General features: G+C 40.4%; 1 protein-coding gene across 5 annotated transcripts; it reads right to left on the bottom strand.

Annotated features, from left to right (window-relative positions):
- Positions 1 to 717: 717 nt before the first annotated feature.
- Positions 718 to 27382, bottom strand: LOC5503475 (adhesion G-protein coupled receptor D1). 5 transcript variants are annotated; one of them, XM_032371841.2, is made up of 19 exons: positions 26755 to 27376; positions 26573 to 26615; positions 23097 to 23315; positions 13976 to 14131; positions 9461 to 9672; positions 8477 to 8551; positions 7045 to 7153; positions 6636 to 6773; positions 6129 to 6405; positions 5909 to 6038; positions 5615 to 5718; positions 5422 to 5524; positions 4663 to 4816; positions 3930 to 3996; positions 3375 to 3441; positions 2767 to 2855; positions 2099 to 2225; positions 1728 to 1769; positions 718 to 1163 (listed from the first exon to the last, which is right to left on the bottom strand). In XM_032371841.2, the coding sequence occupies exons 1-19, from the start codon at positions 26794 to 26796 to the stop codon at positions 1110 to 1112; spliced, it is 2208 nt and encodes a 735-aa protein (XP_032227732.2). In that variant the 5' UTR covers positions 26797 to 27376; the 3' UTR covers positions 718 to 1109. The 5 variants fall into 5 exon arrangements, 4 of the variants coding, with proteins under 4 accessions (XP_032227732.2, XP_032227733.2, XP_032227734.2 ...); XM_032371842.2 differs by having other exon boundaries at positions 23097 to 23398; positions 26755 to 27375; XM_032371843.2 differs by lacking the exon at positions 23097 to 23315 and having other exon boundaries at positions 26755 to 27375.

Genomic DNA, 27382 nt, shown 5'->3' with positions numbered 1-27382 from the left:
CCATAGGTTTGTTGAAGGTTTGCTTTGTAGGACCAGCGTAGAGCAAAATTTAAACCAGCAAACAGTGTCTCGTGGTTCGAGTATGAATTGGAAATAACTTATGGAATAAAATAATGAATTACTATTAAATGACATACATCACGTATTGTGCTCAAAAGTGACACAACACAACCAGTAAAACCGTGAAATCCTAAAATATGTGTGGAATGTTTATTGTCTTGTGACGAATACATGTTTCTAGTTGACTGTTTTAATATCTCGCGAGTGATTGGACAGTTCTACCAACAATCATACCCAAGAACATTTCTACCATACAATAAGGAAAATATGATAACAACTTTCTCCGTTTTTCCTATGAATGGCACCATAAAATCCTAATAAATATGGGACGAGAAAAGTAACCACAATCTGTGGTATTCTTAGAGCGCTTTTTTTTCCTATCATTCTGGAATGGGGATGGTTCAGAATGGCATTCGAGTCATTCTGCTACAGGTAGCAGAATGGGTGAAATGGCCTTCATTCCATTCCGCAATGGGAGCCCGGTATAAACGAACATGCGTTTTTTCTATTCTAATCATTTCATTCCGGAATCACAAGTTAAAGAGCGCGCCAATGAGGGAATCGTTGCGTGACCGAAACTAAAAGCGGGTACGAGGAGACTATGGTTTTCTAGTTCCCCAAAGAAGAAAATCGCTGTCCAATAATAAGCTCAAACGGTTGTTGTAAATATGTTTATTTTAAACGGAACAGTTTAGATTTCTATCGTGTTATTTAATCCATAAACTATAGAGGACTACCTTTACTGTCCTCCAAACCCAAAAAAGTGCGAGTTTTAACTCATTACATTGTTTTGATGGTCATAAAGCGCATATACATCAGAATAGTCCCCTGTTTTTAAATGTTTCAGCAACTCTTTTTCTTGCAGCAATTGATAGCTTTTTGTATGTATATTATGTTGTATTGTTGTATGTAAACCTCTCATGGTAATAGGACTCTAGCTCACGCTATGTCTATCGGTGATTCGTCTACACTAATTCTTCGCAATTATTGCTGTCACTTCTCCAGGTCGCCCGAAGTTGCTGGCCTCCGTGTATATTATGTATTTCGTCTCAAACAGTAGACATCTGTGATCTTTGAAGTGACTGTCGAAAACTACTTCGAACCTAGGGAATTTAAAATAATTAGTAACTTTTAAACATTGCAATACTACGCGCGCTACCGTGGTCATCTTGACCCTCAGAAAGTAAGCCAATAGGAACGGGTGCGTGCCTAGGGGTGCACAAGAACCTTCTTGGGCGGCAATAAGTGGGTCATTTCTTATTGAAGGAAGTTCAAAGACTATCCTTTTTCCATATGCTACCTATGACGGTCCACCCCCTCAGTAAATCTTGGTACGCGCATGAAAAATGCAAGAAACGTGCTATCTGATTGACATAGGGTTCATTAGCCAACCATAACGAAGAATTGTTCCAGTGTGCATCATTTCTGTGATTCTTGCATACTTATTGGCTTTTTTTTTAAGTTTTGGTTTTGGCATGGTACCTTGCATCGTGCTATATTCAATGTGCAGATTATTTTTGGTTTGAGGTACAGCCATAAAGCTACAAATAAAAACGTGATTTATACAAATTAAACTTCCTTTTGGCTAAACGTTTCATGTGTAAGGTAGTTTAAGGGTCCATCAGAAAGCCAATTATTTTAGTTAGGATGGCGATCATCTGTCTCACCTCTCTATTGCCAGCGTAGTTGAGAAGAAATATAAAGGCACCCTGGAATACACAATACGAGAAAGATATCTTAAATAAGATGCTAAAAGGCGAGAAGAGTTTTGAAGATAAGTTCAACAGTGAGCGTACAACTTTATCAAAGAAGAGGCAAATAACCCGCTATCCTTCCTATCGCATTTTGCAGTCATATGATGCTGGTCTGTATCTTGATCTTGCAGTTGGTTGATTAGAAATTTCATGACATGCGCGCGAAAGGATTTCGAAACAATGGTGCTCGTAACGAGCTGCCATGATGCCGTTTGTATGCCAACACAACACATTTTCTGACTTTTCCGCCATTGTAGGGAAATGTTCACAATGTTGATGTTTACCTGAAGAGAGTTGAGTACTGCAAAAATGTACTGGAAGACGATGGTTTGCGAGTTTACACACAGAACACCAAAGAGCCACGTGAGCCCCAGTAGAGGTAGCAGAACCGCTAGGCCTTTCGCTAATGAACTAGAGGAGAAACAGAAGCTGTCACCGAAAATAAAGGCACAAGAAGAGCGAATCCTTTTGAGCCTGCGTAGCAGGCTGTGTGCGTGCGTGTGTGCGTGTGTGCGTGTGTGTGTACAAATAGACCTCCTGTATTTTAAAATCTGACCAACAACAAAGATGGCCGATCGACATTATTTTTTTCCTCTACCTACGTTAGGGGTCAACATAGACGCGTATTCACCCTTGGCCTTCTTGCTTTTCCCTTTTCTCTTTCGTTTTTTCTCCTCTCCCCCTTCTATATTATCCAAATCATTGACGACAGTATCATCTTAACGCCATCGTGAACAATGTTTACATTCAAATTTCCTGTGAATACAACTTGCAAACGATGAAAGGCATCATCATCTTCTCCTCCCTCTACCTCCTCTACTTATATTTGTCTAGTCTCAGGCGTCAACTCCTTAATGCACTATTGTCCGTAGTTTCTACATGCGGTATCTTTCAATGATACTAGCCAACGACAAGATTCAGTAACAGGTAATAACAGCTAATAGTTGCTTACCTTAAGCGACTGTTCTTTTTCTTTTTCAATGGGTCATTTTGAAGAACCATCATAATATGAAGAACTTTAATCATGATGCAAAGATTTATCTAAAAACACCAAAGAATTGATAATAACGAAAAACATTAATCTTCCTAAACCCCCTCCTTTTTTACGAGTTGTACTTCCGGTACTGCCACTTCCGGTTGTATGCCTCCATTTTCTCCACTTCTAACTCAAAGTTTTCCTCTTGCGACTAACAAGACTATGTGTTAAACAAGCACATTTTTTTTTTGTGTCGGTCATGCAACGCAACGGGATGGGAGCGTTGCGTGACCGACACAAAGAACGGCTGCGCGGGAGACTATGTTACGGTGTGATCATTTCTTTTTTCGCGTAGAAGTTATTGATGCGAGTAAATCAGTGGTAAAAAATCCTGTGGCTTATAATGATGACAGCGGTGAAATACTAGTCCATACTACTACGGCCATGGAACTACAAGGAACAGACAGGGATAAGAACAGGTTTTTCTAGTTCCATGAGTTCCACGCCATGTAAACGGCCGTAAACTGACGGTCATGGTGAAACAAATGCGTAAGATATACTCCACACGCACAAATTGTACTTACTGCTAATATTATCAATACAGGGCCTATAAAGACCCAGCGAAAACCTCGTTCAAGGGACAACCAGCATCTGAAATAAGATTTTTTAAAAAGTGGCATGTACGCATCATATTCAGCTGTTGTACGCGGCAATCACACCAGTTGGGTCAGTACGCAGCTCTTACAAGCTGCAATTTGATTGGGCAAATGAACAATATCCGCACCTTGACACAAAGAAACGAGAAAAATAGAGACAAAAGAACTCCTTTGTAGAGCAAAGATAATAGGAGACAAAGCAGCTGCGTACTTACTCCACCAGTTTACTTCCGTCGGGCCAAAGAAACGTCAACCGATAAAAGACAAAACAATCTATTAGCTTCTATTAGAATCTGCACTATCTAATAAGCCATCAGGTTTAATTTATCATTCACATGCTCGAAGAGAAACTTTCAAAGACACACTGCTTTTACAATTTTGAAATATTTGTCGCGTTTTTAGTTAAAAATCCTCGGATATTGTTACGTTTTTGACCGGAAGTAAACTGGTGATATTGCTGCTTTAAGCTATGTTATTTCTTACCCGGCTTCGGTACCATATCCTTCGCTATTTACTGCTGAAGAAATCCCCACTATGATAAATGGAAAACCTAGAGATAAAAAAAGAAGCTAGAACCATTTCCAGGAAGGGAAAAATGGGTCATTTGTGGGCAGTGCACGTTGACGTCTCCCACCATTCAAGGGCACAAAACGGATCTGTTCCGCAAGATATCTTTTCCGCAGCCCGTTTTTTTTTTTGCTGGCTGGGAAGATGTTAAACCCCTCGGTTGCTGGGAAAAAAATCACCCTAAATGGTTTTGCTGGCAAATTTGTGGAGTCGAACTAGTTGTGCTGGGACTATTTTGGGGGGGCGCTGGAGCGGATGTTGGGGAAAAAATCGTCCCGATCGGTTATACGGGCAATTATTCATGTGATAAAATTCCTAACCAATGCTGGCTTCGAAATGAAAGGAATGGTCCCTCCTGGAAAAAAGGAACAGATAATTTTTTCCCAACAACTTTCAAAATGGATATTTTAGGCATCAGAACATATTCAAACCATTTTAACGTGTTTTGGGAAGGAGGAGTCGTTGTATGCCCTTGACAATTGCTAATGGGAAACATTGCGATTGAATTTCGTAAATAAAGTGTATAACCTTGATATGATGGTTATTTCAAAATTTCTCACTTCATTTGTCCCAATATTGAATTAATCAATGACTTTGCTGACTAGGGATTTTGATAAATGGCATAGTGATTTTTTTCTCATTAACTCACCCCAGCCGAAGCAGAAATAGTACAGCTGCTTGATGGCTTTTTTCTCATAAGCGATCACGATCTTCATATACAGGTGAAATCCTTCCAGAAACATCCACGAGAATGCTGCTGTGTAGAAGTAGTGCAGGCTCATCGCCGTTATCATACATGCTACCTAAAATAAAAGGAAGAATGAGACCTATTAAATAGTCTCGGTCATCCCCATGACGGGTTTTCCAATAGGGTCTTGGATTCCGGGTCCTATTGTGTGGATTCCGGATCCTAGTGTGTGGATTCTGGATCCTAGTGTGTGGATTCCGGATTCAATGTGTGTTTTTTTCCCGTGGATTCCGGATTCCATTTTTTTTTTTCCAAGATTCTTGTATTCCGGTTCCCAGTTTAAGTCTTGGATTCCGGATCCTAGTGTGTGGATTCCGGATTCCAGAAGCATGGATGCCGGATTCCAAGTCTGATTTTTTCATGGAATAATGTGATACAAAATCATTAAAAAAATATTTGTGGGCACACCACGCCCCTACTGCTTATTTCCTTATATATATATATAATATTTAGGGGGGGCGTGTGCACCCAGTGCCCCATCCCTGCTGAATACTTTTCAAGGTTTTTATAAGGAAGGAGCATGACGTGTAGTGCCCAAGGCTAGAGTATGAACAGGTAGCTACCGTAAGGCGTGCGAGTATTATCTAGCCATTCGAGGTCTAGTCACATAGTGTTTTAATGTAAAAATAGTCTAAATTCTATATGCTACTGAAAATATACCTTGTATCGAATAGCAGCTATCCCAAGTAGGAAGGCAGCCTGGGACACGGCCAAAGATATGCACAACTGCATGTGAATCTTATAGCGGAGAGTTGAAGTTAATCTGAAACAAGCGCATTCCGAATAAAAAGGCAGATTGCTTGGTTGGATAGATTGGAATAAACTGAATTTGCATAGGAATTGTGTTGAGTACCTTAAGAAAGGCATTGATATTATTGTTATTGCCAAACAGACCAGCGAGATAGAGCATCCGACGTAGGTGATGATTTCCAACGCCCTTTCGTCTTCGGAGGAAATCTTAAAAGAATGAATAACATGGGGTAAAAAACCCGCCTCTACTTACTTACCCTAATTTAACCTTATCTCACCTTTTTTCACCACACCCTACCTCACTCCACCAAACCTCACCCAACACTTTATCCCACCTCACCTCACATCATCTTTCCTCGCCTCGCCTTGCCTCACCTAGCTTTAGGCGTTTCCTTACCTTGACATTTTTTGTCTGCATGAGTATTGCAAAGCTAGTAAGGTGATTCGTATGGCAGAGGGTGGTGTTACCGTGGTGACTGTCAATCAAGCGTATCCCATAAGTAGACCAAGCCCCATTGGTAGACAAGCTGATAACGAGTGAGAGTACAAAGGAGATGAAGGGGTGCAGTATTCTAAAAAATGTTTTTGTTAAGGTAATTCAATTATAAGTCTTATACCTCTCGTTTTTCTGCCAGTAGACGCAATAAAAGGAGTGTTCCAGGTTATCACTTTGGGAGAATCGCTGCTTCGCGTTCGCATGGGCTAGCTCAAAGGTGCCATTGATATCTTTTATATGACTGTTATTAAGCTGGACTACAATCGTCACAACAGGCGATACAACTTGCGCGGGCGATTCAGCGTACATGGACATGTCAGCTTTGCTATTCCGTTTGAATTCTACTGGAAGAAGTTCGCTGATATTATTGTACATAATAGCAGAAACACCTAGGACAACTAAAGAAGCCATTATTAGAAATGAATAAACAAGCACGTCGTCATTTATATATTTATCCCCTAGGAAGTCCTAGAAAAAATAAAAGGGCCTATTTCGGGATGATGTTCTTTATAAATATTTCTTTATAAAATACTGTTAGACATCCTGCAAAACGGACTCTTTGGGAAAATGCACTTCCTAAGAGGGTGACAGCGATACAGTGTGACTTTTCAAGGGGATTTCCACTTACTTGGTTCGCTCGAGGATTTTTGCTCCGTGAAAGGAGATTCCAGTATTATTAAACTTTTTGCTGACATCGCTGAATTGCTCTTGAATTCCAAGGGAAGCTTGGAATTATTTGTGAGTAGTTCTTGGCGTGCCGTCATTCCTGTTGTCAACAAAAAACACAAATATATCAAGAAAACGCCATAAACCCATCATTTTTACGTAAAAAATCGCATTACAATAGAAACCTACCTCAACTACCAGAATGCAGCGCGCGCGTTTTTTAACAAGGACCTAGGGTATAAAAAGTCGTCATTCTCGCTAGACTTTGTCGAGTGCGCCGGCATGTTTAATGGCCTATTGCGGATCAAGAGCAGAGTATGCGCCGCAGATTAAGACATTAGCAGTTCTCATAAGCAAGCTCATCTACTCACGTATATTTCCCTGATCAAAATTGTACAGCTTGGTGGTAGATGAGGCGCTTTGCATTGAACGGAGCAGTAATGTTGGAAGTTCCTCAACAGCAGTTATCAGGTTCTGCATCTGTCGTTAGCCAATCAAAACGCTTTCTTTGAATCTGATTGTCAAGGATTGTCTTAACAAGAATGACAGGAATAAAGATTTCCTTTTTAAATTTAAACCAAGCAAGGCGTGTTCTAGAGGGGACATGTTACATTGTATTTCTTTCGGGAAAGGGAGGGGTTTAATAGAAAAAGGAGGCTTATTTCATATCAGTCAATCTTGTTTTAAAAACTGCTGTCGGTTTTTCTAGCTCGCTCGGTCATTTCCTTATTGGGCACTACATACCATATTTGGGAGTTTTTGCTTTTTTATCGCTCTGGAACTTTGTAAGTCGAGAATTTCCACGTAAACTTGCAGGAATGCGTGTTTACTACAATTTTGCTGGCAGCCATCTTGTAAATGGAGCCTAGTCCCTAACGTTTTACAATATCACAGGTCTCCGGCGTGCTCGCCCCAGGCTCTTTTAGACCATTTAGAAAAACGACAGCCATTGATTGATATGGGGCTTATAGAGAGATGGGTTTAAAAAGAGAGGGTGGGCGGGGGGCTAGGGCACTGGTTGCATGTCCTTCCCCCCCCCCCCCCCCGCAATATTTTCAAATATCCTACAGAAATGAGCAGTAGGGGCGTGTCTGTGCCTTCCCAAATAGTTTCTTTATGTTTCTGTATTGTGCCTCTTCCAGCCTTCAATATGTCGGAGGCTGCTACAGAACTGTTTGTTCAGTGTTGCCCTTGCCTCTAGCATTAATTCCTTAATTAACTGGCCAATCGGATTACGCATTATCAGGGCCGTAGCAAGGGGTGGAGTGATACCTGAAATGAACTATCATTAACTCGAAATATTGGTCATTCTAGCACGTATTTTGATTCAACTCTATAGAGTGGGTAGACAGCAATGTTGTACCGCGCTCGTGGTAATGCGTGGTGAAATATGGTACTCCGGTACCTAGAAATATTACTTACTACTTTCGTATCGCGAAATGTTTTTGTTGCATGTTATCCCGTGTAACACCACCTTCAAGTACCATAGGCGACTTGCAGTAACAAATCACGTGACTTTTTGTGTGGCAAACTCGCGCACGCTCCGGATTTTGGCGGGAGAATAACGACAAGAAAAAGCAGCATATCCAGCGTTTATGAATCAGCCAGAAAGTTTCTTTATCAGAAAAGGCTTAACTTCATTGAATCTTTTTTTTTCGCCACTCTCTGATGTGAAGGGAGCAGCCATTTCTACGTTTATTTTAGGTTGAATTTACCACTCAAAAAGCAACGTGATTTCTTAGAGAAAGTCGCCTATTGCGCACATTATGTGGTTCCACGTTCAACTGATGCCGAGTGACTCACCATTCCCCTCCATATTGCCTTGTATTCACCCTCAATCAGTGTACTAAGAGCGGTGATGAACTTCTCCTGGTATTTCTACAGCGATAAATCAACACGACTTACTAGCAATCACGCACTAACTTAAGGGACTACATACAATATTGTCGATAGGTTAAAGTACCGCCACAGTTTAACAAAACGCCAACTTCCTTGTGTTTCTTTTTTATCGCGGTTCGCGAGTATTTTGCGGGTTTAACTACGCGATCGCGGAGAAAAAGTTTATTTTTACTCAAATTTATTTTTAACTGGCAGCTTTAAAGGTCAGTGTTCATTGCTAAACACGTAACCTTTCATAACATTCCCTCTTTAGGCCTCTGCGTCTTAGGGTAAGAGTTCGTATGACAATTTGTGATCCCACGACGAACCCCTTCCCATAAAAAATTGTTACAGGACCCTTGAAAACATACATATATGATTTTTCTATGTCCATTAAATTTCGCGCGATCAAAGTTCGTGGTCTTTATTTTCGCGAATATTTTGAAATCTCGAATTTGAGTACACGCGCGAAAATATAGCAAAATAAGGTATTGAGTATAGGCCTTAGCGATTTGCTTTAACCAAACGCGAAAATTATGTCTTTATCTTGCCACTTGTCTCGCGTACACCTTTGTAGTATTGACTACCCATGATCACACATGATCGAATAAGGCTTGAGGGGCACAGAACCTTATAAAGTCTTATTAAATACATTACTTATCAGCTGTGTCGTAACGCTAAGAGTTTTCTTGGATAAAGAGGATCTATTAACAAGTATTCAATCTAAGGCTACACCTCCAGGCGCGTACCCAGGATTGGCTGAGGGTGGTGCGCAGTCATTGGTATCACATGGAAAAAGCATAGTATTTGAAGATTCCTTAATAAGAAATGACCCATTTTTTGCCGTCAAGGGGGGGGGGGGGGTGGGGGGAGTGTAGGTGCACCCTGTGTACGCGCCTGACTTTATACCTTGAACACGTAAAAGTTTTGATACACTTCCTTTCTCTTAAAAAGTTTCATGATTTCCTTGATCAGACGAACGACGCTTGCGGCATCTTTGACTTCGACAATCTCTCCAAACAGCTGCTCCAAAGCTCTTACACTTCCCTCGAGTTTACTCGTGGTTTGAACAAGAATCTGTTTGCATTCTTCTTTGGCAGACTGGAGTTCTGATTTGTCCGCTGTCAAGTTAATGAAAAGATTAATTATATCCGCCTTGAAACAAGATTAAAATAATCATTATCATCACCATTACCACCATCATCATCACCACCACCGCTATCATCACCATCACCATCACCACCACCACCATCACCATCATCATCATCATTGTTAGATACGAAGGTGTGAACGGGTATTTATTGAGCATGTAATAAACGAGTTTGCTCATACAGTTGGATATGACTACGGGCCCTCCCGCATTCCCCGGAACTTTCTCACTGGTCATCGGGGGATGTTCGTCAAGATTCTCTGCAGGAGATTGAGGGAGATTTGATGCTTCTGTAGCGACAGGATCTCTCTCTGTGCAGCTGAGTGGTTCAGCTGCTGGTGTGGTCAACGGAAGTAGCTGGTGGTCTCGATGAGACATGTTATCTTGACAAGGAGGTGCGGTTCTTTCGCAGAGTTGGTCTGAATGACGCCGAACACGTTGTTTGGGAAATTTGTCTTGTTGTACCTCGTACATCACATTTTAGATCTTTGTTGTTATGCACCCTGGGGACCATTTCTTACCAGAGACGCTGAAATCTTGATACCATACCTTGTGGCCAATGGTGAAGCATCGCGACGGTTGTGATATTGCAGGTGCCGTCTAAGGAGATGCTGGTCTGTATGGCGACAACAGATCTAAACGTGTGCGCAGGTTTCTTCCCAACATCAGTTTGGCCGGTGTCTGCTTTGTAGTTGCATTAGAGGTGTTACGCTGTTTCAAAAGGAAGTTGGCAACCATCTGCGATGGAGGACCCTGCCCGGCTTCGTATGCCAACTTAAAGGTTTGGACGAATCTTTCAGCCTGGCCGTTGCTCTTTGGGTGATGCGGTGCTGTTTTGGTGTGTTTAATGCCGTTCTGCTTCATGAACTTGTCGAAAGCTTCTGAGGTGTATTGTGGGCCATTGTCACTGACTACGTGAATGGGTAGCCCGAAACGTGCAAAAAGATCATGAATAACCCTGATGGTTGCCGGAGCTGTAATCGTGCGCATGGGAACTATTTTAGCCATTTGGAGTAAGCGTCAATAACAACTAGAAAATGTATTCCATTCACGGATCCGGCAAAGTCAATATGTATCCTCTCCCATGGCGCTTGTGGGAATGCCCATGGGTGGCACTGAGATGGGGGTGCATTGCGTATGGCGTTGCACGGTCCACAACTCTTTGTTAGGTCTTCAATGTCTTTATCTATTCCTGGCCACCATATGTGGCCAAGAGCAAGCTCCTTCATTTTCACAATTCCTAAGTGACACTCATGCAGCTCATGCACTCATGTGCGTGTTTTCAGTGCGCTCGAAATGTCAACGCGATGACCTCGGATGATACATCCCTCGTTGAGAGATAGTTCGGATGCATATGTCTGGAACGACTTCACATTGTCGCTCGAAGTCGTGCGAGGGAATCCGTTCAGCACATAGTCGTGTATCTTGGGAAGTAAGGGGTCAGCCTCCGTGTGCTCTCTTACGTCATCTGCTGTGACGTGAAGACGATCCATTTGTTCCATTTGGTATGTGTCGGCGAGGTCAAAATGCCATCCTTGGGAGCCTTGCGCTGAGGGAGGCGAGAAAGAGCATCTGCGGTGGAGTGGTCACTAGATGGCCTGTATTGGATATCATACGAGTAAGCCGATAACTTGGTGGCCCATCTTTGCATGCGCATGGCTGCTATTGGAGGGATTCCTCTTTTGGGGCCCAGTATGGCCATGAGCGGCTGGCGGTCCGCTCTGATGGTGAAGTTGCGACCGTAGAGGTAGATATGGAATCTGGTAACGCCAAATTATGGAGAGGGATTCTTTGTCTAGCTGTGCGTAGTTCTTCTCGCTGCTGCTCATTGTTCGCGAGGCAAACGCGACGGGACGCTCTGATCCATCGGGGAAATGGTGCGAGAGAACGGCGCACAGGCCGTATGCCGACGTATTACAGTCGAGTATGATTAGAAGATATGGGTTGTAGGGTATCAGCACGTTGTCAACTGTGATAATTGATTTGACATTGGTGAAAGCTTTCTGGCATTCAGCACTCCAGTACCACTTGGTGTCCTTCTTCAGCAGTTGATGAAACGGGTGTAAGACCTCTGATAGGTTGGGTAGGAACTTCTGGTAGCACTTTATCAGGCCTAGGAACGCCACTGAGCTGGGTCACATCCTGAGGTGATGGTGCCGTCTTGATGGCTTCTACCTTGTCACTCGTGGGATGGATTCCGCCTTTGTCGATGACGTGGCCGAGGAATTTCAGCGATGGCTGCATAAATTCGCACTTCTCTCGTTGTGCTGTGAGACCGTTTGGGTGTAGGCGTCGCAAAACATCTTCCAGGTTTGTAAGGTGTTCTTCGCTGTCTCTTCCTGTCACTAGGATGTCGTCTTGGTTACACAGTACTTGTGGAAGGTCCTTGAAAATTCTGTCCATCTGTCGCTGAAAAATCGCCGCTGAGGACGATACGCCAAATGGGAGGCGATTGTAGGCGTACATTTCTTTGTGAGTGGTCATGGTTGTGAACTGTTTAGAGGAGTCGTCGAGTGGTATCTGGGAGTATGCTTTGGTAAGGTCTAACTTAGAAAACAAAGATCCACCGTTCATCTTTTCTTGCAGATCATCTAGGGTTGGAAGGGGATCGGCCACTAGCTCAGGGTTTAACGTGACCTTGAAATACCCGCATAGGCATATACCACCAGATTTTTTTACCACCGGGACAACAGTTGTTGCCCATTCGCTGGGAACAGGAGAGATTATTCCCTGTTTTTATAAGATTTCTAGTTCTGTTTCCACGTGGTGCCGGATGGCAAAAGGGACTGTGTGGTGTTTTTGGTGTACTGCAGTTGCCCCATCACGGACGTGTAGCTGCGCGGCATATCCCTTGAGACAGCCTAGTTCGTCGCTCAAAAAATCTCGGTACTTCTCCGTGAGGTCTGACAGCGTAGTGTTCTTGTCTTGAACCAGCTTGATTGATGGCCAGTCGACTTTGAATAGGCGCAGCCAAGAGCGACCAAAGAGTGCAACTCTAGGTCCGTCCACGACATACATCTCTGCCTCATAGCGTTGGTCGTTATAACTAATGCTCGCGCTGACCAAACCCATAGGGACTATTATCCCATTACCATACGTGCGAAGCTTTACTTCAGATGGTTTGGTGCTTGCATGTACTCTCGTAAACATTGCGCGGGATGATTGACACTGATGAGCCCGTGTCCAGTTCCATGCTAACCGGGGACCCTTCAATGTTGAATTGTTCTAGAATAGGGGGACTGGCTGTACCACATTTGAAAATGTGCAAGCATTGGATCTCATCTTTCTTCCCCCCTAAAATTTCCTGCTCTACGCAGTGGGTGGCTTTGGTCTTGCTTAGGGTGTCCTTTTTGTGATTAGCACTGGACATGCAGATATCAGAAATATGCTCGCGCTTGTTGCATATGCATAGGGTTAAATCGCGCTCGCCACAGCAATTTCTTCGAAATGGATATATTTGCTAAACCACAAACAAATCGATCGCGGAGGGGAGAAATTCCCCAAAGTTACAATATTCAATCATTTGCCTCAAGGTGGCCACAAATGCGTTGATATCTTCGCCAAGCGCTTGATTTCTTTAGTGGAATTTGTGACTCTCTGCAATTTCGAGCCAGGGTGGTGATAAATGACCCTCAAGAATTTCTATGATCTCTTGGTATATTTTTTCCTTGGGTTTTTTGGTTGAAGTCAGACTTCGTAACAGATTGTAGGTCTTAGGCCCGATTAAACTAAGTAGCGATGCTTTCTTTTTGCTTTCATTTATCTTGTTAGCATCAAAGAATAGCTCTTACCGTTCAACGTAACAAGTGAACGTTTCTGTGGCTTCGTCAAACGGCTGCATGTTATCTATCGTATGACTGGCAGCCATCTTGAATTCCGTTAGATTTGATCGAAGAGTAAATGCAGAATTTGCAGTGTTTACTTACGATCCTTTGGTCGTTGAGTCCTTCACCAGCTCGTCGCCAGTTGCTAGATACCAAGGAAGGTGTAAACGGGTATTTATTGGGCATTTAATAAACGAGTTTGCTCATACAGTTGGAATTGACTCTGGGGAGCTAGGTAACCGCGCTCACACACAGGGTACCCACATTTGTAACGCAACATATATGACATCATCATCATCATCATCATCATTATCGTCGTCGTCGTCGTCATCATCATCATCATCATTATTATCATCAACATCTTCGGTAAGTTATTCCCTTCGTTTTACTTAAGTGGACCTCCAAAAGAAAAATAACGCGTGACGCTCTTTAATTAGAAATAATACATACATATTTTATAAACGGCGACAGTGGATCGTCCTCCAACGCATAGTGTGTCTTCCTCGGAACAAATTGTACTGTTTTCATGGGTCGAGAAACACTCCACAAGGGAAGTATTGTGTACATTCTCTGTAAACCCAAGGGCAGGCCCGGCATAACAGGCATCTATGAATTGATAGGAGATCGTCACATACTGCCTAGTATGTGAACAACTAAATTGCTGTCATTCCAGTACTGATAATTTTTTTTAATGATAAACGGGTTTCCTTATTTGCTAACTCCAGTCCGGGAAACTTAGCATATAGCGCCTTTGCAAAGACTTAGAAAACCGTCCTTGACAACGAGGTGCCCTTGGCTGATGGGAGACTAGTCCATTCCTCCGGGTGGGAACTCCATATTAAAGTAGACGGGAGGTGATTGTCTTTTCTTTTAGGGTATAAAATTCTACAACTGCTATCTATCCCTAAGTAGACCAGTCAATCTATGTCAAAAAAGGGGCCAACATCGGACTAATTGCAACACAAGGTTTTTTACGGTTTCTTGAACTAAAGGTATATAACATACTAAAAGTCTAAAAACATTGGAGCAGGCAAAAACCCCGAAAACGGGATCGAATTTTCAAATACAAGGCTCGTATGAAAAACCACAAGGCTCCCAAATCATGGAAATCACGAGAGAAATACATCCTTTTGAAAAAAGAAATTTATACCACTATAGGTTACTAGAGATATATATTTCTACACGATTAGGATAAAAAATCAACGTTATTTAAAGTAGTTCAGTTATTTTATCAATTCCCTATTTGCTTGGTGTGATTTAAAGACACTACAGGAAATAGATGTTGAAGGCCAACAAATTCATACCCTAGGAAAATATATTAAGAAAGTACTATATAAAAGTTATGCAACATTTTGGGAAACCCAGGCATAGTTAAATCAAAATAGTGGAAAGCTACGCACTTATTGCAAGATCAAGACAAATTTTAAACTAGAAAAATATTTCTCAGAAGCTAATGTTAGACGCCGACAATCTATGGCTAGATTGCGTGTCTCGGCACACAAACTAGCAATTGAATAAGGTTGAAAAAAATAAGGTTGAAAAAAATAAGGTTGGGGGTGAGTACCACACCTTAATGGAATGCGACTATGTCAATGATATTCGCCGAATATTTTTAATGACCTATTTGCAATCAATAACTCTTTCAAACTGTTAAGGCCAAAAGACCTTTTTAATGTTGGAAGTTTTTAGAATGTTTATTAACCTGTTACAGGTTCTTAAACTCTAGGTTCTTATTCGTGGGTTCAGGTTAAATCCATGGAATACGTGATTTTGATTGAGGGGGAATTATAACACGACGACCCTTTGCATTGGCCGTAGGGCGAACACGCTAGATTGTTCATGCGGCAGGAGCACTAAACGTGCTGCAGTCCTGGAGTTCTTTCAAGATCTGTTAAGGGTTCACCCTGTCGTTGACCAACATCTAGGCTCAGACTTCAGACCGCCTTTCTATCGCCTTTGGTTGACTTGATAGAATACTGGGATTTGGAACTGTGGAACATGGCTGCTTCTGAAGTTGGGGATAGATTTTGTTGCTCTCTTAATAGCTCTACCTTGTTAACAGCTGCCTGTGCGCGGATGTAGGGTGAGGAGACAAGCTTCTTGAACGACGCCCCCTTTCCTACCCGTATTCATGGAAAGTGGTATCACAACCAAGAAGCGCAAAAAATAAAACGAGAAATATAAAAAAACATTAAAACCTATCCCTAGCAGCTCATTTATGGCCGTCATTCCCCACTTCTTCATGTAGATTTGGATTTCGGCTCAATTAGATGTCATGCTTCCATATGGAATTATCGTCACCAAGAGGAACGGTGATGCTAATCGTGTGGACGATTTTACCGCAGTTTTCCACATAAGCGTATCTTCGATTCGTCATAAGCTCCGTGTTCATTGTGCCACAACCGCTTACCCTCGGGTACTTGCTCAACATTTTAATAAAATTTTGCTTGTTTGTTTGTTTTTTTTTTTTTTTTGCCAGAAAAACCCTCTTTCTTTCTTCGGAGGCTCCGATTTTACCTGACCTTTTTTTCCTGTCTTGACCTCTGTTAAGAAGCCATCGGCACATTAGCAGGAGTTTAACCTTCGTAAAATAATGTGTCGACTTCCTTGGGCCAGGGTATTCAGTGTAGAAGAGAACCTCCATCCAATACATACTGCAGCTCGGTAGATGGTGTTTTGGTATCCATCCAATGTGGACAAAATGACCTCGGCCAAAACAGGCTTCTGCACCACTGCCGATTGCGTGGTTCTTCTATCTGTTTACAAGGTCTCTTCTTGGTCGCTTTAGCGGTATCAGCATTAACCCTATTCAGACCGGAGGGGGGGGGGCTTTTGAGGCCCCCAGCACCTTTGATCTGTAATAATTTTTGAAATAGTAGGGCTAGAGCATTGAAATCTGATGACTTTTCCTAAAATTTATCTGGGATCCCTTTTGTCTAAACAAAATTTTTATATGTGTACCCTGGTAACCATAGCAACCAAGTTTTGAGACATAGGTTTAATGGAAATTAGACACGCTTTAAGTCGTTAAGATCAACTATTAATACGACGTGCTCAACGTAAATCCATGTCATATAAACGTTTTATACCAAGTTATAAAAAAACACTATAAAAATTTACATCTCTATTTTAGGGGGGGACGGGTGGTGGGTTTTTTGTCAATTTTTGTCCTTCTCGAAATAGTGCTTATAGAAATAGCAAAAAACATTCATATCCACCTGAAATCATAAATAAAACTTGATACGAAGATTAAATATTGTCAAAAAGCTTCAGATTTTGGCACCCAGTTTTTATTGATTAAAATAAATAATTTTCATTAAAACCAAGATGGCGAATTCAAGATGGCAGATCCATTATGGCGTATGCTGATGTCACATAATTAGCTAAAAATCGCTGTTTTTTAAGCTAACACATTCATTTGGCAAAATCCTTTTTATATTCCTCTATTTTAAATAAAAATTAGAAAAAAAAACATTTTTGGGAAAGATATTTAAATTATTACTATAACCCATTGACTCCTGGCTTTTTTGAGCTGAATTTACAAAAAACAGACTGAAAACAGATACCTCCCCCCCTGTTCTGAGTTTTATACAACCCGTCAAAGTCAAACACAGCTGCACCTAGTCAGCGGTATCCAAGCTTACCAACAGTGCTTTGCGGTCCCCACTTTTAATTCCTCGTCGTTGTGCTGAAGCCAGCACAAGTTGATGGTTGCTTGTATTTTTCATCAAAAATACAGCTATGAGCATATTAGGAGAGTATCTCAGGACATCCTGAAGTCTACTGAGGCATAATTGAGTGCTTTGCTTATGGATATTTGCAAGTAAAGGTGAATTCATGATGATTTTTTCTTGTTTGGCTTTGCCTGGAAGAGAAAATAATTTTCTAATGAATCACCACAGCTCTCCTAAATGCTGTCTTTTCTGAAACCAAATTGATTCCAAAATTGTTTACACTGCTATTCTGGGTCTGTATGACCTGGAATTGATTTGTTTGGCTTCGGGGTGAAAAGACTTATAAAAAAAACCATCTGACTTTGGGGAGAGAAGTGTTGGCTGGCCCTCCCCTCGTGAATTTTCCCCTGGATCTCCCAGAATGCTTTGCAATACGTAAAGCCATCTTCGTGGTTGTACAAGCCTTCAAGGAGTGGACATTGTGTTTTGAGGCCATGGAAATGTGCCTGGAAGATCAGAATAAAGGTATCTATTTGTGTCTTGAGCTGTGTTTGCTGATCTCTCTCCCTTGTGTGGTATTTTGAGCGTTTTATTGAGAGGGGTGATTCTGCTTTTCTCTCCTTGTTCGATTTGAGATTTGTCAAAGAACCTGTGCTATTATTTGGCTTAAGAGTAGATGCCAACACCTTGGTTGGATGCATATCTGCAAGACCATTTATCCCTTAGACTGATGCCTGAGTATCTTCATCTTGTTGTGTTTATTTTGCATTTATGAATTTTTTGGGTTGTGGGTACTTCCCAAAGCCGGTACAGGCCGGTTGAGGGGTCAATGTGATAATTAAACTAGGTCAGAAACGAAAACTTTATTTTGCTAAAACATAAGTCTAGAGGTTAAGTAGCAAGCCTGAATAAAAAAGGCGCTTCATTTTTGTTCGTTTTTGGATTTTTTTTAAATTTTCGTCGAAAGAAAATGTCTCGCAGACTGGGGACGAATTTGGACCGTTGGGAGGCCATTGGTGACTTCACAACCATGTTACGGCGCAAAATTTTAGTGTTAAATCATACAGGAGATCCGAAATCAAAGCCCCAGAACTCAGTCGAATAATGGCGTCGTCGATCGAAAGTACCAGGCCATGAGGCTTAGACCTCACAGACCCCAGTGACAATCAAGAGTTCAACAGAAGAAGACAACAAGGAGTTTGAGATGGTTTTTGAGAAGGTGGATGCGAGTTTCCGTCATATCACTATCAGAGCGCATGGCGAACCGATCGTTGAAGGCTCATCTTAGTGAAAGGGAGACACAGCCAAAGTTTTTATAACACTATGAAACACTGTGAAAATACACAAATGTGAATTCAGTCTTCTATGGTGAACTCCAGCCGTAAGGCAGTTGATTCTGAACTTGTAAAAGGCGAAAGCATTAAAAAAAAACCTTGACATTACAGAACTACGATTTCCGAATGGAATTGGAAGTGTTGTTTTCAACGCTGAATGGGAAACTGAAAGACGATGACTCAACTTTAGAGGTACTTGTCGATGAAGTAGCATAGGTTGATAAATATGGACTCGCATGAATCTAGCATGGAGAAGTGGGATTGGGGTAAATAAAAATGTTTTTTATTTATCGGTAGATGGCTTTCGTTCATTTTGTTCGCTGTAGAGATTGTCAAAACAATTCGTTCATTCGAATTTGCCTGTTCTGTTCCCTGTATTTCCTATGTCATTTCAAATTTCATTCTTCAATTTTTGTCATTTTCTCGATATTATTATAAAAGTAATAAAATAACTAGTACAACTCTTTAGATTCCGATTCCAGACATTGGATATTTGATCCTTTCTTGTTGATCTCATTGGATTTTGTTGTTGAACTATTCATTGCCTCGATCGGAGAAAGTCGAAGTCAGATGAAAATAAACTATCAGTGAAATCCTAACAGATAGAAATCCGAGGTGGCGTTATAATAACTATCGGTGTGAGTGCTGTGGACAAATACAATGTTGTCATGTGTATTGCATTTCGATAAAACTGTTTTAAAAGATTGTGCTTTTATTACCATGCTGTGAAGAATTTGTTTGGTAAATCTGACCGCGTAAATCTTTTGAGGCTTCATCTTTGCGTTTTGTATTTTTGAACAAAAGAAATGTATCAATGAAAAAGAAATGACAACTAAAGCCAGGCTGATTCTGTTTTATTACATTCTTTAACTTATATTTAAATAACATCTATAGTACCAAAAACAACTCAACCTCAAAACTTGCTGTGAATCGCACAGTCTGTCACAGCGTAATTGTCGTAAATATGCATTGTATACTTAGTACATGCGGTGTCCCTTGCGAGCTTTTTCCGTTATTTTCTCTTTTCTTTCCCGATGCAGTGTAGGAAGAGGTAAAGGAAGAGGTCCCGTCTTTAAACTCCTTTTGAATTTCGGGGCCTTAGCATCAGGGAGATTCAGGTTTGATCGCTTGAATCATTCATCGGCGAAATGGCTCGAACAAAGAGCGGCTTCCGATGGAGAACTCCTTTCGCTTAGTCCCGACGAATCGGGCCCATTTTATCCTAATTTCCGGGTCTTTTGGAGATGCATGTATTGACCCATGTGTTGTATAGTGGTTGTTGGAGCAGCCCATGGCTGCGCAAGTACTGCCCGGCTTTTTTGACGAGTTTGCCGTCATTTTAAAACGAAGTTGCTATCGTTTTAAAACAATTTTGAGAAGCTGTACCAAGGTTGTGACGTCATAAGCCCGGCTATGACCGAGCAAAACGCGGGACAGTTTGCAATGTCAAAACAACAACTTCGCGCGTGTTTTGTAAAAAAGTAAAAAACCTTGGACGAGCTTTTTTTAGGTAACTGTCTACCTTTAAGCATCAATAAGTGGGAAAAACAAGTTATTCTACAGTTCAGTCTTTCTTTAAGAGTCCAGTTGCAAACTTATACTATATTAAAGGTACCAAGCCAATCAATGACGTCACAGGTGTCATATATTGTTGTCATAGAAACAGTGTCACTAATAGTATATGTCTACTGCAAGATAATAAGATTATCGAAAAAAGACATAGAGAAATACACATCTAAAAAACAGAAATATTGCCCGTTTCTGCTCACTTAAGTGACGTCACAAAGACATTTTTTAAGAATATCGGTCACTATTTGAATACGAACTGATTATGATAACTTATTTTAATTTCGGATGTTCTATGCAAAGGTTTCGAAAGATAGGCTATTTATAACCATATGTCCTTAAATGACGTCATAATGACATCGTATTGTGTTGCTATGGCAACACAATATATAATTTTGTTCCTCTTTGTCAGATAATGATTCTTTGAAAATTAGGTTATAACTGCTCCAATGGTTTAAAAGTTACGGATGGGGGGCCGAAAGACCCCCCCTCCCCCACGTCAGAAGAAGCCCCAAAAAGCCAGGTCGCGCTGTCGGCTTAGACACGCGTGCAGGTGTTGAGGGGTAGAGTCTTGCAAAAAAGGAGATCTTTCCGCAAGAACTTTCAGAAACGTCTTAAAGGGTTGAATGTCTACAAGCATCGTACCAATGTTTTTACAAGATAAGCCCCTAATCCGTCTGATATCACTGTGGTCCTGCATTTAATTAAAATCACACTTAATTACAATTGAAAGCAGGGTTGCAAAAAGATAACAATAAACTTGAGATCGACGCCATTAAAATCAAACAATCTCAAATTAATGATACAAATTACATGATGTGCATGATTCTCTTTCTAAATACCCGTAAAGATAGCTAGTAGAAACCTGGTAGATAGCTAGTAGAATGATAGAAGAAAGGAAGATAGCTAGTAGAAGCCTGTGGATTTTGCCAAAAATAGATAGGCTATATCAGATGACATTGATTTTTACCCAGACCGTGTAGAAATATGTATTTCTTATCATTTTTAGTGACATAAATTTGATTTTTTCCAAAGTAGGTATATTTTTCGCGATTTTCATGATTTGGGATATCTGTGGTTTTTCATACAAGCCTTGTATGGGTCAGTACGCAGCTCTTACAAGCTGCAATTTGATTGAGCAAATGAACAATACCCGCACCTCGACACAAAGAACGAGAAGAATAGAGACAAAAGAAATCCTTTGTAGAGCAAAGATAATAGGAGACAAAGCAGCTGCGTACTTACTCCTTCTATGCGGTTTTCCGGGGTGTTTGCGTGCTTCGATATTTTAAGACTTTCAAGTATGTTATAAAAGGAGACTTAAGAGTGACCGTCTCAGACCAAGAAAATTTTTTTTCAGAACAAAAATACCATCTTTTGCCAGGAGATAGCCCTTGATGACCTTAGTATTCTGTAAAAGTTTGAAACAAATCGGATAAATATTTTTGGCTTGAGAGGGGAAAATGTATTTTTCAAATATAATTAGCGATTTTTCGGTATTTTTCGACTTGAACAGAAAATGTCTAAAAAAACAAAATTAGGCCGGGCAGCAAAATACAAACGTGAATCATAAAAAAATAGATAATCTTTCATATTTGGATTAGGTCGTTGGTAGTTTTAGTATTTTTCTTAATTTTTAACAGATTTTTCAATTATTTTCTCTTTTTCGCACTCCGTAAATAAGCCCGGAAAACGACTACTATATAATTCGAGGTGGATTGAATGGTTGACCTAGCGTTATCGAGTGCTCTTTTGAACTTCTACGGTTAAATACGCCTTCTAAGATGCTATTTAGAGTCTACCAGGACCATGTTTCGCATTTAATTGGGCTTGTTTTGGGTGCAAAGGTATGTGCTCTTACGACAGCCATTGTCTTGCAATTTTTGAAATATAGGCGCTCAATGGGGGCTGTTAATCGCCTCATCAAAACTCGTGTTTTTAATTGCCACAAAATTTTATTTGATATATTGGAAGTACAATAGCGCTTTACACCTAGAGTGAAAAGAATTTTGAAATCCCACGTCCCATGGAAGATATAGGCCTCGTTTTCCGGGCTTATTTACGGAGTGCGAAAAACTTAATATAAAATAAAAGTTAAAATAAGGTAAAATACTAAACCTACCAATGACCTAATTCAAATACGTATGATTATCTAGTTTCTATGAATCAAGTTTGTTTTTTGCTGCCCGGCTTAATTTTGGTTTTTTTTTTAGACTTTTTCTGTTCAAGTAAAAAAATACCGAAAAATCGCTAATAATATTCGAAAAATACTTTTTCCCCTCTCAAGCCAAAAATATTTATCCGATTCGTTTCAAATTTTAACAGAATACTAAGGTCATCAAGGGCTATCTTCTGGCAAAAGATGGTATTTTTGTTCTGAACAAAAATTTTCTTGGTCTGAGACGGTCACTATTAAATAATACAAAAACTTTAAAAAACCTTGTGTTGCAATTAGTCCGATCACTGGACTATAGGGGTGTGTTCAACAATTTTTCCGATTCTATCTGTCCTTTAGTGGTTGTCACATTAATAGATAATCCTATCCAATTACAACCGGGCTCAAATGATCTCACAATATGGATGTGCTCGGTGGCAGTGTCTTAAGGACCGCAACAATATTCTCGAAAACTGAAATTGTTTTTACAGAATATCTCTCGATCTATCTCACAAAAAATCTCTCAGTGTAAGAAATTGGTAAGAATTACTGTTGTCCACGCCCAAAGTGCTATCCCTTGGGGTTAAAATTGATTTTGCTGACGCTCACCCCCATTTGTATTTATGGGATCTACCCCCCGGGGCTAGTTTGAGTACCGTCGCGGTTAAACAAGCCTTTCTGTTTTAAAATGGCGATCAGCTGTGCGCATGAGCACAAAGCCTAAGCGCCGTAGGCTTCCTTATCAACCGGATGTTCTTCGAGCGGGATTTGACTGTACAACTACAAAGGCTGTGCCTCTAACCCCCCCCCCCCCCCCCACACACACACACACACACACTTACAAGGATTCTGCAGGGCAAAGTACGAGTAGCCAATCGTGTTGCTTTCTCCCGCGCAGGAACACGCGAAACCCGGCTGAGACTTGCGCCAGTCCTCAAAAGTCAGGTTTTCCAGAGGGGGCATGGACACATTCGGCAGCCACTCGTAGTCATGGCTCATTACTTGTGGGGCGTTGATATCATAACAACCGAGGAATCGGAAGACAATATCGCAGTAATGTTCTGCCAAGTAAATTCTGTCATATAACTAGTTCGAGCTCTAGAACACTCCAATTTCCCATTAAATTGAGCTCAGTTCGATTTTCCTTCAAGTAAGACAGTAGAAGAAGAAGTAAGTTTTTGGTCATTGTTAAACGAAAAACTCATCGATCTTCCCGCTATCTTGGCAGGGGCGTAGCCAGGGGGGGCGACCCAGGGGGCCCGGCCCCGCCCTTCTAGCAGCAAAAAATACAGTAAATGCATGATACATCATCTAAAATACAGGATAAAATGCCTTTAAAGGACCTTTTGAACCCCCTCCTGTTAAAAATCCTGGCTACGCCGCTGCTTGGATTCCTCCGACCACATTTTACCCGGCTCGCTAATCTAAAATTGAAGTCTTGTGCAACTTTGATTCTTGGAAAATAGGTTGTAGTGCTCGGACCAATGTAACTATGTGTGGTAGCCTATTAAACATTTGTTTTGCTTATTTATTTGGTATTGGTACCCATGTGACAAAACGGGTTATAGCCTACGTGTAGGAGATATTTATTCAGCGAGAAAACCAGGAGTCTACCATTTTGGACACAGACGAGCAGGACGAGGGGCACGCGTCCGTATTTTCCAAATTGACGGCCAAATAACGAACTCCGGAATTTCTCGCTAAATTTAAACTCCCCCGCATACAGGAAGGATAAACGGGTTACGATACATAGCTTCTCCGATGCAACCGATCATTTGCTCATAGCTGTTCCCTCTGGCTTATAGTTGCGCTTGTTTTTGTTGTAGAAACCACCAATATATTTTATCTAATTTCTTTGGAGATACCGACATGCATTTGCGTTTTTTTTTTCAGTTCTTGCGTCCTCAATTTTAATTTATTTGGTCAATTTAAACATCATTTGCAGCGTAAAGAAATACTCTAGTTGAAATATCAGAATTTTTCTAGAATGTCGCTTCACTTAAAAGAAAAGTTTGTATATCTGACCCACATGCCGCAAATGGAGTAAGCGATAAGAAACCAAACCTAAAAGAAATTTAGCTAACCACGAAATTTAATTCTATCGGGTGAACAAAAAAGTATTTGATTTTGCGTATTAAACATTTGGAAGACTGCGTGCCACGTTATTGCGAGGAATCTTTATTGGGCTAATACAGTAAAAGTGAATGGACTAAATCGACTTGAAGCCATATATAGTAACAAATCCTCCTAATTTAAAAACAATATTGCTTTTATGATAGAATCATATATGTAGGTAGAATCATTGAAACTATGTGTGGTAGCCTAATAAACATTCGTTTGTTTTGCTTATATTTAATACCGATGTTGCAAAACGGGTTATAGCCTACGTGTAGGCGTTGGAGATATTTATTCAGCGAGAAAACCCGGAGTCTACCATTTTGGACACAGAGGAGCGGGACGAGCGGCACGCGTCCGTATTTTCCAAATTGGCGGCCAAATAACGAACTCCGGGGTTTCTCGCTGAATTAAAACTCCCACGCCTACAGGAAGGATAAACGGGTTACGATACATAGCTTCTCCGATGCAACCTTATCTCAAATAGACAGTGTTTTATTTATTTCCTTTTTAAACACCTTGCCCAATCCTCTTCAAATCTAATGGCCGTGTCCACACATTTGACTAGCTCTCAAGGAAGAATAAAAAAAAACTAGCTGGTTCACGATCTACAAGATCCACCTGGCGTAGAACCCCCATTTACTATTATCCTCTCGAGTTACGATTGGTTCAAACGGTTTGACAGGCAGTTGAAACTGCTTGATGGGTGCCAATGATCAATCTCTGATCATTTGCTCATAGCTGTTCCCTCTGGCTTATAGTTGCACTTGTTTTTGTTGTAGAGACCACCAATATATTTTATCTAATTTCTTTGGAGATACCGACATGCATTTGCTTTTTTTTTTCAATTCTTGCGTCCTCAATTTCAATTTATTTACTCCAGTTGAAATATAAAAATTTTTCTAGAATGTCGCTTTACTTAAAAGAAATGTTTGTATATTTGGCCCCTATGCCGCAAATCGAGTTAGCGATTAAAACCCAACCTAAAAGAACTTTAGCTAACCACGAATGTAAATTCTATCGGGTGAACAAAAAGTTATTGGATTATGCATATTAAACATTGTGCGTACATGTGCGGGCCATGTTATCATGAGGAATCTTTATTGGGCTATTGCGGTTATAGTGTATGAACTAAATCGACTTGAAGCCATATATTGTAACAAATCCTCCTAATTTAAAAACAATATTGGTTTTATGATAGAATCATAAATTTAGGTACTGTAGAATCATAAACAAGGCGAGACCACGAAAACAGACGGGGGGCTAAGAGACCCCCTAGCGTGATTCGTTACGAGTAAAAGGGAATTTCAATAAATGATGCCCGTTGGCTAAACATCAATGTAAATGCGGAAAATTGAATGGAAAAATAAAAATGATGGATATACGAAGATAACTTTTACACATATTATATGTATTTTTCTATTTGAGTTATCGCTATCGGCATACAAATTATGGAAATTCAGAAAAGTTAAGATCAGTGATAAATACAACGCCCTAATATAGTCACGTAGTATAAAAAATAACATGCTTTTTTGTTTATTTTTTGTGCCCTTATCACTAAAGTAAGGATTTTAAGAAAACCCTTCAAAATGATTTCACCCTGATTTTATCATTTATAAAGCTTTTTTTTCAATGTTTGTATTGAATATTATCTATTATAATGTGTTGAAACAAAAATGCACCATACAAGAACAGGAAACGAAAATTAATAGTTTCGTCAAAACTAAGCCCCTCAAAAAAGAAAAAGAAAACAAGAACAGCGGGATCGGATTGTTGTGTCTCTTGTATTCGTGTTACCCGGAACCATTCTAATTTTTATTTTTGAGTTACAGGTACTCTAGCATTTAATGGCAAGTTTAATTGTCTGCTTCGTGGGAGATGAGCCTGTTTTTATGGCATTAGATGCTCTGTAAATACGGGACATATCCCCACAGGAAAAAAATTAGCAAACTCTATAAGAAGCCGTCTGACATTTTGACTTTACTTGTTGAGAAATAAATCTTATGATTTGGTAAAATGGTAAAACGTATAGCCAAAAGAAGGTCTAAACCATAATTACCAAAATGACCCACCCACAATTTTGTTATATTTTGTGAATGATTAATATCCACAGATTGCTCCTGTATTAGAAAAATGGAAATTTAAAAAAGTAATTTAGAAATCATGTTTGCTCATGGGCATTTCATTATTTAAATAATTGTACCTTCGCAATTTTTTCGTCCTTGGTCAATTTCTGAAGCGGTAATCTGAAGGGGAAAACATATTACATGCCTATTTATTTTAAAAAAAGAAGACAAGATTTCGAAAATGTAGATTCTGTTTTGATTACTTTTAAACTTATAGTAAAAAAAACAATAGATGAAAAACAAATACAAAAGTGCTTACCGTTAAAAAACAGCTTAACAAAAAGGCACATACAGCTTTCATGATCCTTGTAAAGTCAGCTTCAAATGCGAGCGTCTTTTACTGCCGGCAGCGACTTCTCGCACCTTTTTCTTGTTATCTTCACGGCTGTGTGATACTCATGAGAATAAGTTTTCAATTAACGCTCTACGCCAGTTTGTCTCCACTAGAAAAGTCCACAGGCAGCAGGTGGCGAACATGCGAAAGACATCCGTCCCTTCCGGTAGTCATGACCAAAGTGTACCGTAACTTTGCGAGATTCTCGATAAATATAAACAATTAGCAAGAAGTGTTTTCCGCTTTGAGTTTCCATTAACCTTTCGAGTTGATGGATTCTGTTCCAGGTTTTCGTAGAAGCTTTTTCCGATTGGCTATTGAATTATAAATTGGAGAGTCATTCTTGAATATAGAATCTCATTTGTCTTGATGGCTATTTGTCATGTCAAATAGATATCTATTAAAAATTCTCAGTTACAACTAACTTCTTAACTAAATGAGATGTAGGCGCTTTCAAGAGATCCAAGTTTAAGTAGAATGGCACTTTTTGATTGATTAACTGTATTCTTTCAAATTGAGAGAAATCTGACCCTTGAGTATGACACGGCAACAT

The sequence above is a fragment of the Nematostella vectensis genome, chromosome 13 (assembly GCF_932526225.1).
Source record: "Nematostella vectensis chromosome 13, jaNemVect1.1, whole genome shotgun sequence".
Taxonomy (NCBI): domain Eukaryota; kingdom Metazoa; phylum Cnidaria; class Anthozoa; order Actiniaria; family Edwardsiidae; genus Nematostella; species Nematostella vectensis.
The sequence above is the reverse complement of the archived record's forward strand: the minus strand, read 5'-3'. Positions and strand labels throughout refer to the sequence as shown.

What these genes read in the sequence shown, in the direction of transcription:
- LOC5503475 (XM_032371841.2), bottom strand. Translation starts at nt 26,796, where the DNA reads ATGAAAGCTGTATGTGCCTTTTTGTTAAGCTGTTTTTTAACG. An exon ending in AGGACGAAAAAATTGCGAAG is followed by an intron (nt 23,316 to 26,572) that starts GTACAATTATTT and finishes TTTACTTGGCAG; the next exon opens with AACATTACTGCGATATTGTC. An exon ending in AAAACTTTTACGTGTTCAAG is followed by an intron (nt 8,552 to 9,460) that starts GTATAAAGTCAG and finishes TTATCGCTGTAG; the next exon opens with AAATACCAGGAGAAGTTCAT.